Source organism: Molossus molossus, unplaced genomic scaffold (genome assembly GCF_014108415.1).
Source record: "Molossus molossus isolate mMolMol1 unplaced genomic scaffold, mMolMol1.p scaffold_m16_p_19, whole genome shotgun sequence".
NCBI lineage: Eukaryota > Metazoa > Chordata > Mammalia > Chiroptera > Molossidae > Molossus > Molossus molossus.
The window spans coordinates 18676650-18688792 of NW_023425354.1; the positions used below are offsets into that span (position 1 = coordinate 18676650).

Here is a 12143-nt window from a genome sequence, read left to right on the forward strand (position 1 = left end):
CCTTCCACTGCCAGAGCCAGTCCAGCCCAAAGACAGAGAGAGAGCCCATACATAGGCCAGAGCCAAGGGCAGAATTTTAAGAAAGTCACTGGTGGAGTCAGGGAGGATGGGGCAGGAATGAGGCAAAAAGATATCTCATGGATTTCCAATAGTTTTCTTTAAAATTACATGTAACTGGTAAGATATAAAATAAACTCCAATTAGTGTGGGCAGAGTGGACTGAACAGACCCAACCCGTTCTTGCTCTCCTTCCAAGTTTCCTTTTGGACCAATGAACATACAACTGGTTGAGGACAGAGCCAATCTGTGGTTACGGGATAGTTTAACCCTTGGTCTAAATGAAGGTCAAACGCATGATTCCCGTGTGGCATCATATTTTAGACCAGCGCTCTCCAGAGTATCTTCTCTGAAATAATAGTTCATAAGGGTAGTCCTCAGAGAAAAAAGACTGCATGGCTAACAGCCAATTCAACAAAGCTAAGTGGGTGTCTTGCTGCAGGACTTCTCGGGTCCTTTATGACTCCTTAAGAAGAAGTATGCATATGATGTGCCTCAAATTTATTTAGTAATGGCTTGAAATTACAGTTCTAGAGACTATGCTTTGGGAAACCCTAATTGAGCCACACTTATCTGGGTAACCAGTGTCTCAATGTCCCAGGACTGAGGGGACGGGTCTCAGGTCTGTGCTCTTGCCCGCCTGCGCGGTGAGCTTCTGGTGGTGTTACCTGTTGCACTCCTCCACTAAGGCCTCCCTCTCTTCCTTGCTGGGGTTCTTTTGCCGGTCGTAGGCCTGGTACAAGATTTGCTGGGATGCGGGCCCCCACTTGAACCGGTTGCGACGCATCTTCTTGTTGGGGGGCTCAGAGCAGGCATCATCGGACTGCCCAGGCCCCTGGCTCTGTTGACTGAACTCTGGAAAGAGAAACAGCAGCTGATCCTGACTGCTTTTGTCTGTCATATTCCCAGAACTCTGGACTGTCTGGTTGAATTCTGAAAAAAGAGAAAGGAGTAGATTTGATAGGGTCTACAGCTTCCACTTGGCAGACAGACAGATAGACAGACGAACAAAAACATTTTTATTCCTCTCCCCTAAGTCTCGCAACCTGCTGCTCTTGCATGTGAGGATACACAGGGGGAAGGCTCACGACAGGCCCCTCACTGCCCACCTCAGTTCATGCCACCAAAGCTACCCTTTTCTTTTTTTTTGAAGGAGCTCAAAGGTGGCCAAGCATTGTTTTAAGATCAATTTATTATTACTTTTTCCCATTGACTCAGTGGCCTCAAACCACACTCTGAACTCTTATATTTTGATGCCAAGGGGATGAATTCAACCAAGTCTCAGGTCTAGGGGGAAACTGCTCAAAGGTACACTTTGCAATTAGATAAAATATTCAGAGATTGAAAATAGCTCTCCCCACCCCTCCTCTCTCCTCAGAGATCCTAGGTATCTACATTAGAATGTTTTGCTGTTAGAAAAACCCAAACCCCAAACCTTTGACCGCAGTTTTGAAATAAATATAACTGGAGCTTTGTATTGGAAAGGGAAGAAGCTCTTCAAATATCAGATCATTTCAAAGGCACTGGTGTGTGTGTCCAGGGGTCTATTTATGAGGGAAAGAGGTCTTACACCCCCACCCACACATTTGAAAGATGGCAAATGCAGAAGACGGCACACACAGGACTCTTCTAGGAATGGCATATGAGTTGGAGAAAGATAAATGCAGACAGAATAATGCTCCCTGTCTGTCTAATTCCCAGGATCCAGGCATAGCATGACCCCCAATACATTTTGGTTAAAAGAATGAAAGAAAGATGGCAGCTCGCTCAGTGGTAAGCTGAGTCTTGATGGTTTAAGTGAGATTTGATATTTACTTATGGGAGGAGAGAGCTTTGTTGTTCTCTTCCTTACGTCTGCATGAAGCAGTATTCACTGAGGTGATTGATTCCATTTTATACATGAATAAGCATAGAGGCCAAGCACTTTGCTGAGCAAGGACACATAACAGATTCATTTCCTAACTCCTGGTCCCCATGTTCTGGACCTTGATGTTTTTCTTTCTTGGTTCCTGAAGTCACTCCCACAGGTCTCTGGGATCACTAGATCCAAAATCCTCAAGGTTCAAAATTAGGCCACTACTGAATGCTTGAATCCCCTCTACCACAGCCTACCCTGTGGTCCTGATTCTACACTCTTCCAGCAGTGGGGAATTTACCACCAGTCTAGGGATTAATTTCCATTTCGGTACATCAGAAGGAGCAGTGGGCCCCTAATACTCTTAGACTCAGGACCCCAACTGCAGGTGATATTGGGCTCTGTTTAACCAATAGCTGACTGGCCAAGTTGATGAGCAGTCTCCCTTGTTGATGGACTGAACATGTCCACTGGGGCCTTTGATTTAAGTCCCACCCACTTTCAATGATTCTCAGGCCACTTAGGGCTCTGTTTCCACTGGTCCCCAACAACTCCTTTAGATAACTAGGAGAGTTTCTGCCAAATTTACTGGCAGGAAGTTACTGACTCAATGGAATAATGTAGAGCCCCAGCCAAGTTACTTAAATCCCTGGTCTCTCAGCTTCCCCATCTGTGGAATGGGACTGGTTGAAAATCTAAGGGACCCCAAATATCTTGAGAACATCTACCCCGAGTCAGGATGATGATGATGACCCAAATTCCTATGGAAGTTATACTTTGCAAAGTCCTTTCATATCTCCTGTATCATTTAGTCTTCATAGCAATCCAAGTGCAGCTACTTTAGGGACAATCAATCAGAAGGGCAGAGAGAAGTTCCCTGCTCAGTGGGTCTGTCTCAGGGCCTTCTCTCCTCCCTGTGGCCCTGTGGCATCACCGTGAATAATAGCCAAACCCAGTATGGCTAAGCCCAAGGACCCAGGATCAATTTGAGGTTCTTCACTTGATGAGAATAGATGTACTAACAGTTAACATATTGAACCATTTCTATGGTGAGGTATTGAACAAAGTTCTCTAAATGGGTTCCTGCATCTAATTTTCACAACCACTCCATGCAACAAGTATTGCTATCTCCATTTTACAGATGAAGAAACCAAGGTTCAAGCTGGTTAAGTGACCTGCCCAAAGTCACATGGATGTGGGACAGAAGCCAAGATGTGAACTCTGCCTATGGACCCTAAGGCTCCTAACCAGCAGCCTTTGCATCACTTCTCCCTAAAACCAAAACACAAACAATACACCTACAAAACCTTCAAATCTGACTTAGGTGGAGGTAACAAAACTGAATCCTGAAGTTTTGTCTGTGGTGGGCGTGAAACACATTCAGAGCCACCCATGGTGTGGGGGCTGCCTGTCTGTCAGCTGCCCTTTGAGAAGGCAGCAGCCTGCATGGTGTTCAGAGCCCAGTGCATGCCAGGCTCAGCCAGGCTGACTTGCCTGTAGGTGCTCAGAAACATCCAGGCTCTACCCACCTCAGAGCCTTGGCCCTACCCTCTCTCAATTTTTGAAGAAAGATTCTCCTGGGTCCTTCAGCCACCACCAACTTTCCTCTATTTCTTTCCAGATTAATGGTGGTGGGGGGGAGGGGGTGGTAAGAAGAGAAAGAAAATGTTCACCACTGTAGGCCCAGAAGCTGGCTTGGATAAAGAGATTCTATATGTATAGAAGTGTCCATGAATATTACCATTTATTGTTACTGGTTTTTCAAGAAAATTTGTCATCAAGTAATACCTTTTTAAAATTCTTTCCTCTCATTCTCCTTCTTCCCACCCCATTCACTGTGTCCCTGTTTTGTTTATCTCACTTCCTAATTTTTATTTCATGATTGTGTGTTATATTTATCCATCAGACTTTGGTTCAAATGTCACCTCCTCTAGGAAGCCCTCCATGATGTCTTTAGGCAGCTCAGCAATTCCTCTGATGCCCCTTGTCCATGCCTTTATAACAGCCTTTACAAAGAAGTTGTCATTATTTATTCAAACATTTTATCCCTTCATTAGATTGTAAGTCTCTGGAGAAAAGGACCTGTGTATCCCATAGTCCAGCACAGTGCTCAGTACCTAATAAGAACTCACATAATATTTACAGGAAGAAGAAATGTTTCTTAAGCTCTTAAGCTTTATGTCTCGTTTGACTTTGAACAATAACAATAACAATAACAATGACAACAACAATCTTAAAAAATCCCTTGCAGAGACTATCATAAATTTTTGTAAAATGTCCCTTCTTAAGTATCTTGAGAAATTTCTGGTACTTCTTGTCTTTTTAGAAGCTTCTGGTTGGCCTTTCCTGCCTCCCTCTCCTTTCTGAGGGACTCCCGTTGAACACAAAGATGTCTCACGGGCTAGGCTCCTGATAATGGACTTTTCAGGTATTACAGAGAGTTGCTTTATGTCAGAAACCCCAACTTCTCCAGACCTTGTGACCACAGATGGTGGATCAACCCAGAGTCCCTTCCCTGACACAGCAAAGAGCTCTCACTTTGCTGCTTCTAATCTATCCATTTAATGCTTCCAACAATATGAGATGAGTGCCTAAAAAACCTTTCCTTCCGCCCTGGCCGGTGTGGCTCAGCGGTTAGAGTGTCTGCCGGCTGACCAGAGAGTCCCGGGTTCAGTTCCCACTAAGGGCACGTACCTCGGTTGCAGTTTGTCCCTGACCCTGGTGGGGGTCGTGTGGGTGGCAGCCACTCGATGTGTCACTCTCACAATCGATGTTTCTCTCTCTCTCTTCCTCCTTCTCTCCCTCCTGCTCTATTTGACAATAAATGTACTATCTGACAATAAATGTAAGAATGTCCTCGGTTGAAAATAAAAAAAAAATTAAAAAACAAAAAACCTTTCCTTCCATCATGAAGGCCTTTCTAGCCTCTAGAAATTGAGACAATAAATACTGAAACAATCACTTTGGAGCAGTGTATGACAGAAAACAAGAGTGATTTTTTTTTATCCTCACCCAAGATCATTTTCCCATTTTTTGCTCAGAGAGAACAAAAACATGAGAGAGAGAAACATCGACGTGAAAGGGACACATTGAGTGGCCGCCACCCGCACGACCCAATTAGGGCCGGGGACAAACTGCAACTGAGGTACGAGCCCCTAGCGGGAACCGAACCCGGGTCTCTCTAGACCACAGGCCAATGCTCTAACCGCTGAGCCAAACCGGCCAGGGCACAAGAGTGATTTTTAAAAGTGGCCATCCAGCCCTGGCCGGTTTGGCTCAGCGGTTAGAGCGTGGTCCAGCGGACCAGAGAGGCCCGGGTTCGGTTCCTGCTAGGGGCGCGTACCTCGGTTGCAGTTTGTCCCCAGCCCTGGTTGGGGTTGTGTGGGTGGTGGTCACTCGATGTGTCTCTCTCATGTCGATGTTTCTCTCTCTCTTCCTCTCTCCCTCCCGCTCTATCTGAAAATAAATGCAAAAAAAAAAAAAAGTGGCCATCCAGTGAGAGAGAAAAAAGACCAACCCAGAAAATGGTGGAAACTAATATCTTAACAAAGACAGAGAAACCCACAGCCCAGGGACAGTGTGTGGAAGACTGAACACTCATATAAAAATTTCCTAGGAAAAGATGGGATCAAAATAATTAAAGTATAATGTAAAAGTATACTTTCCTAAAATAAAAAGAGTATGTCATTCATACTCTGGTCATTCAAATGAAGTCCAAACTTCCCTAGACTGCAAAACAAAAATCTCTCAGTATTATTGAGTGAAAGAAATCTTGGGACAGAAAGGAAATTTGGGGAATGAGAATGAGAATCACAGAACTGATTGTCAGAATTCCAAATACAGACACTTTTACTGCGTCCTGCCTTAGCCAGAAGCAGCTTCTTTATTAGACAAGGTCACCTGCTGAGGTTCCCAAACTCTACCAGTTTTGGTAAATATGAGTAAGCACCTTAAATTGCTTCAGAACTCAATCACCAACACCCCCCCCTCCCAACACACAAAATAAATAAATAAATAAATAAATAAATAAATAAATAACAGGGTTGGGTTCTGAATATATGTATACATACACAAACATTCTCTATTTTTTAAAATAAATTTTTTTCAGAGGGGAGAAAATGTAATAGTAATAGCGATCAATATTATTGATGGTTATGAAATGTCTTTCTTGGGAACTCTAGTCTGTGGTTATGTGTCAAGGGGAGCTGCTTTGCATACTTTGAGGATGATATTCCACTGTTATCCGCTTTATTTCAAGGAGAAAAATGTTGGAAGCAGGAACCAAAAAATTCGAGGTAAATTGCACATACTGAAGGACTTGTCAAAACACCTGGCTGGGTAGTAAAGGAACCATGGAAGAAGAAAATGATATAAAGTAATCCATCATACAGCAAGTATGAAGGCCAAATCCACCTGCCAGCTTCCTTATATTTACCAAATGCTACACAGGCTTTCTTGATGAAGGGAAAACTGAGGTATCCCAGAGGTCAGAGTTAGGGCAAAGGTCACTCCAGGTTGAGGCAGAGGTGGGATGAAAACACTTACGTCTGAGGATCTCCCGTTGCTTTCGGACGTACCAGGTGTACAGGGCAGCCCGCTTCTGGGTCTTCATAGGAGTGCCCTTGTTGAGATGCTGTGAGAGGTGTGACTGGTTCAGGCCCGTGACATCAACCACCTCCCTCTGGGGGATGTTGTGTTGCTGCATGTAGCCCTTGATCATTTTGGCAGCCCTCCAAGGGTCCTCACTAGATAAATAAACAGATGGTTAGGATGCTGGTGGAAGAAGTCTGGAGAGAAATACTGCCTTTCTACGGGTTTTACCTAAACTCTGTGCAAAACTCTGATCTTCACCTATTTCTTCACCTGTTCAAGATATATCCTTGCGAAAGATGTGAGGCCAAATAGAACCTATATAGTACTATATGAAAGCTCCTTTATAGTACACTCCATCCCTTTCTTCTGAGATTAGGAGGGGAAAGATGAAGATGACTTCCTGTCCTGAGGAATGGGAAAGAACTACCAGTACTCTCTCCTGTTAAGCAGGAAGAAAAGATCCTATTTTATTTTACTTTCCTTCATGTGCCTGGAATGTGAGAGACTTAAAAGGCAGGAAGCGCATTGGAAAGCAGAGATGCCATTTGATTGGTACTGGGCTGACTGATCCTACTAGGATAGGGGGCAGCATCAGTTTCTAAATTCACCTAGACTTCTCCCACATTATTTTCCTTCTGAATGAGTGTCTCAGTTTCTTGTCTTATCAAATAGGAGTAAAACATATATGTCCACCTCCTGAGATACAAGGAGGACTTCTTAGTAAAATGTTAAATGGCTTTCAGAATTTTAGAAGAGTTTTAAGAAGTACAATAAAGTTCTTCCCTGGGACTGAAAAATCATTCCACTGAGGCCAGCAAGTCAAGTTAAAAAAGAAAATTCACCACAGCCACTCCTCCCAAATAAAACCTAATGGGGACTAATAATTTTAATTTCGGAATAAGATATTACCGATCCCCAAGGCCTTGTTTTCCTGCATTCCTACATTTTAGCTCTGATAGGGTAAGAGTATCTGGAAGGCAAGTTTTCTCCTAAATTTCAAGTTTGAGACAATAACTTGCTTATAGTTTTCATTTCTCATAAACACAGGTATGCAAAAAACTTTTTAAAAACAATGTATTGATGCCTTTGAATTTTACTTATTTAAAAGGTTTTCAACTTTGCCAATATCTTTTCTTGCTTGTTGAATAGGTGACTTAAAACTTAGATATCATTTAAAACAAAAAATTAAATAAGGCATAGTATAGAAAAAGGTGTTAAAGTAGCAATACACCCACATGTACTATTTGTTTAATGCAGCTACATATTTAGCTTTATAAAAACCAGCATCCCTCTACTGTGTGTTGATATATATATAGTAGCCTAATAGAACATGAAAAAAATGAAAGGAAAATGTAGTTTCAGACGAAACACACAAAAAATGGTTTAAAGAGGTCAGACATAGTATTGCAGATTAATTAAACAATTTATTTCTAAATGGTATAATATGTCAAATAAAATAAATTTTGTTTAATGAATTAAAAATCTAATAATTAATTAAACTGAGATCGTTTGTAAGCATTTGAATAACTGATTATTCTAGCAGTTCTTTGATATTAAATTCATGAGGATAGATGTTTTGGGGAAATGCAAACTTTTAAGATTAATAAAATATAAGTTAACGAATTTCTCAAGAATTTTAAAAGGTACTTCCAAGTAATACAATATAATGAAGTAACAACAAGAACAAAAATAATGAGAAAATGCAGTAGAGTTTCAAACATGGAGAATTCACCTAAAGTAAGCGAAAAATGATATAACATTTTGGAAACATCAGAGATTATTTAAAAGCTTATTTCTGGCGAATATTTCCACAGATATTTTCAGGGTAGAAAAACACTTCCAGCAGATAGGAACAATAACGTCTAAAGTTGGAAAAAGTATTTGCATTTTAAAAGTTAATATTTCTTTTACAAAGTCTTTGGCTATTTTTGTTTTGCTTCAGTTTCTTTACCTGTGTTCATTTTGTGTGTCTAAGAAACCTAGTGAAATGGTGTAATGTTCTAAGAGCTAAGGGTCCTGTGCAAAGAATTAGCTCAACAATTTGGAAGGTTTAAAAAAAAAAAAAAGCCCAGGAAACCCCCATTAACTATAGCAAACCTTTAAGCCCGCATTAAAGGACTAGAGTTAGGGGTAAGATGGCGCAGTTAATACCTTTACAGTTCTCTGACCCCAGAATTTACATATATTCACCGGGAAGAGCTCGGAGAACTGGTTACTTTTTAAAATTTGAAAATACACCTCATGTTCAGGGTTCCTAACCCTGATGTGTACAGGGGTCCGGAGAAGCGCGCGCCGCCATTGTGCTCCGAGCGCAGGTGTCAAACGCCCGACCTGGGCGCGGGCAGTGTCGGCCCAGCACGCTCCTCTGCAAACAATACCTTCGCGGCCCACAGCAGAACCGCCCTGGACCCCAGCACAGCCTCAACTTCGGCTTCTTAGCAAGCAGTCAATTTTCCAAATGCCACCAGCACGCCAGCCTGGAGGCCGGCCGGTGAGTCCGGCTCGACCTGGAGCCGGGGTCCCCGGCAGCGCGCAGTCCCTGACCCTTCCTTCTCGCCTTTCTCTTCTAGAAGGTACACGGTGCGTTCAAGCGCTCCAAAAAGCGACTTTTCCTGTTCTTTTCTTTCCGCCTTAGGGGAACTGAGTGGGCAAAAAGGGGAGTGCTTGTGTCTGGTGCTCGGGAGCCGACTGTGCAGTGACCTGGGAACCGTTAGCAATTTCTTGAAAAATTACTTTAATAAAGGCCGACAACTCCCAAAGGTGGGGGAGGGAAGGCAGCACCAGCTTGGGAAGGGGAGAAAAACCTTGGGGTCTGTCCTGTGTCTCCACTCCGGCAAGTGCCTTGGGTCTCCTAGGCTTGCTCCCCGCCCTCTGGAGCTGGGGCTTTGCAGAGGGCAGAGAGGGCTGAGGTCTGGGACCCGGGCCGGGCTGTCAGGTATGTCGGCAGCCGGGGCAGCGTTCGGGGGGCTGAAGTGGCGCCCAGGGGGCTCGGTCCGAGCGCCCCGCAGCGCGGTGCGTGTGCGTGTGTGTGTGCGCGCGCGAGCGCGCGCGCGTTGGCGGCAGCCAGCAGCCAGGCGTCCGAGTTTTGATTTCCTTCCCCCTCTAAACCGCGTTTACAACTTCACCAATGAATAACCCGCCTCTTTTCAACCTAATCACGACTCTTTGTGTATCTTTCTGTTGATGATTTATAGAAATAAATTAATAACACCCTAACTCCACGTGCTGCAGTTTATGTTGCATCTGTGCTGCGTCCAGCCCTGCGCGGGGCTGGGTGCGGAGGGGCACCCTCGGTCGCCCCGGGCTTCCTAGATTCCTCCAGAGCCCAGCTAAAAAGAAGGAGTCTTGAGGCCAGGCCGGTAGGCCTCGACCCCGCAGGCCCCTTGGCAGGCAGCGGGAGCTCGGTTTAGTCCGCCAGGCCCTGGTCAATCTCCAGGCCACCCTGGCCTCCAGCCACTCCTTCCGACCCTTCTCACCTTTCTGCGCCCAAACCCCAGTGGGGGAGAACCGGCTACCGCGCGGGGGAACAACGAGGGAAGAACCTCAAGCCCACGAATTGTAGCAAAGTACTTTTGGAAGAAAAATCTAGAAGTCCTCCTGATTGTCTTTGCTAGAGAGTAAGCCGCCGGGGACCTCAGATAGCAAATTCAAATGCAAGGTCATATCCCATTCCAAACTGCCGCTGCGAGCGTGCAACCGAGGCTGCCGGAGTCCAGGACGAGACTTTGGTCCTGGCCCTGCCTTTAAACCCCGACGCTGAAGTGTCCGAAGTCACTCGAGGGGCTCAGTCCTAAAGCGAAGTGACCGGGAGCGACATGCAGTCTAAGGAACCTCTCGGCTCCTTCAATAATTAGTAACCAGCTGTCAAAGTCCCAAGCCGGTCTACTAGGCCCAGCAAACAATCCTGAACCGGGTGATAGACCGCCGGTCAGTTGCCTGAATTCCTCAGGGACGCCGGGGTGTCAGTGACGAGGTCAGGAAACGCCCTCCTTTCTCTAGTTGCGACCAGATCCGCTGCGAACTGGGGTTTGAGCCGCGTTTGCCCCATACTTGCTTAGATATGTGCAATTTCTTTTGCCCCGTGCGGGTCCACCCTGACCCTACAACATGCAAACCTTTCCCTTTGCAGATCTAAACCGGTTTGGGGATTCCGGATAATCCTGGGGCCTTGCATGGGCGCTGCAGATGGGAGTGCCCACCTGAGAACTCTCCCCCAGATCCCGGCCCTGGGTGCCGCCTGTCCCTCTGCAAAGTACAGCAGGACGCTGTGCCATAGGCCGGCCTGCGTTTTCCCTGACCGGAGAAGAGGCCGGGGAGAAATGAGTGGCCTGCGACTTGTGCGACCCGAGCCTCTGCTCCTGGGAAACCACCGTTGTTTCACTGCACCCACTCGCACCTTCAGTCGCGTGGGCGAACCCCCAGGCAAAGGGCTCCACAGCTCAGGTTCTCCCAGGCCGAGCTCCAGCTCTGCGGGGAGGGCCTCTTGAGCCCTGTACACTAACTAGCCTGAGCAGGGGGAGATGAAGCCCCGGGGCTCCTGGCCATCCGGTTGAGAGATTGGGAGGGGTCCAGGTGTTGGGAAAAGAAGAGGCGCGCCCCCGGGGACTTCTCTGGTGGGTAACAGGCATGGCGAGAGTGGTCGGGCGTAGGGTCGCCCAGGTATAAGGCCCAGGGCTCAAGGGGTCGGGTGCATACTTTCCACCTCTGTCCGCACCTACCTGAGCATCCGGTCCACCTCTGCCCGCTGCTCCACCGCCTCCTCGGTGTTGAGTGCTTGCAGCTCCTTGAGGATGGGAGGGGTGTCATAGTCGTCCCCGTCCTCGGAGCCTTCGTCCCCGGACAAGCGGCCTTTGGCGTGGCCGTTCGTGAGAGTATGGAAGACCGGCTTGGTGTCGGGTTCGGCCCCGCTGCTGGGCGACAAGGGCAGTGTCTCCAGCTTCACCCCGAAACTCGAGGATGGCAGCAGTTCCTCCAAGGCCTGGACCAGCACCTCCTTGGTGACTCCGGAGCTCAGCAGGGCGCTCAGGAGTTCTTGCTGGAGCGACGTGAGCTTGGACACCATTTTCCAAGGACAGAAAAAGAAGGGGGTGTGTGGGTGCGAGAGAAGAGGGTGGGTGGCGGGGAGTTTCACAAGCGAACCCCAAGTCCAGGAAGCCCCCCACCCTTCAGCCTCCAGACACCTGTTACTCCCCGGGGTCCCGGAGTCTCCTCCGAGAAGTCAGAAAACTTCTAACTGGCCATGATCGCCACCATTAGGCCATATAAGATATGCAAATCAGCGGGGAGGGCCCGGCTTTCGGCAAGATGCAAATGATCATGGGGAGGGGGGAAAACCGAGAAAGGGAGAACTTGAGGGGCAGTCGTGGAGAGCTGCAGACCCGGGCGGGAGCGGGGCTTGCAGGATCCATTGTACTCACGCTGGGGGGCTGAAGGCCTTCTTGTACTAGTTCTGTTTATCAGTCAAACTTTAGCTGACCTTTGGACTTAAGCAAGTAGCTTGCAGCCTGGGGCTTTTCCACCGGCCGCAGGTCCAGCTTTAGTCTGGAAAGAAGAAGAAACTGCGCTTCGGGGGTTCAGGTGAGAGATGGAGGAAGTTGGAGTGTTCTTAGAACAAGGAGATGGAGGAGGAGGGGAGAGT

The 12143-nt window shown here is 46.7% G+C and overlaps 1 protein-coding gene across 3 annotated transcripts in view; it reads right to left on the reverse strand.

Annotated features, from left to right (window-relative positions):
• HNF1B (HNF1 homeobox B) overlaps window positions 1-11755 on the reverse strand; it is a 52884-nt gene extending 41129 nt beyond the window's left edge. For 2 of the 3 annotated variants that reach the window (XM_036268786.1, XM_036268785.1), the window contains exons 1-3: window positions 11224-11736; window positions 6458-6657; window positions 726-912 (exon numbers count right to left, since the gene is read on the reverse strand). In XM_036268786.1, the coding sequence (XP_036124679.1) occupies window positions 726-912; window positions 6458-6657; window positions 11224-11567 (731 nt within the window). In that variant the 5' untranslated portion in view covers window positions 11568-11736. Of the gene's footprint in view, window positions 1-725; window positions 991-6457; window positions 6658-11223 lie in introns of all 3 variants that reach the window. The other variant, XM_036268784.1, reaches the window with a different exon arrangement.
• Window positions 11756-12143: the final 388 nt, after the last annotated feature.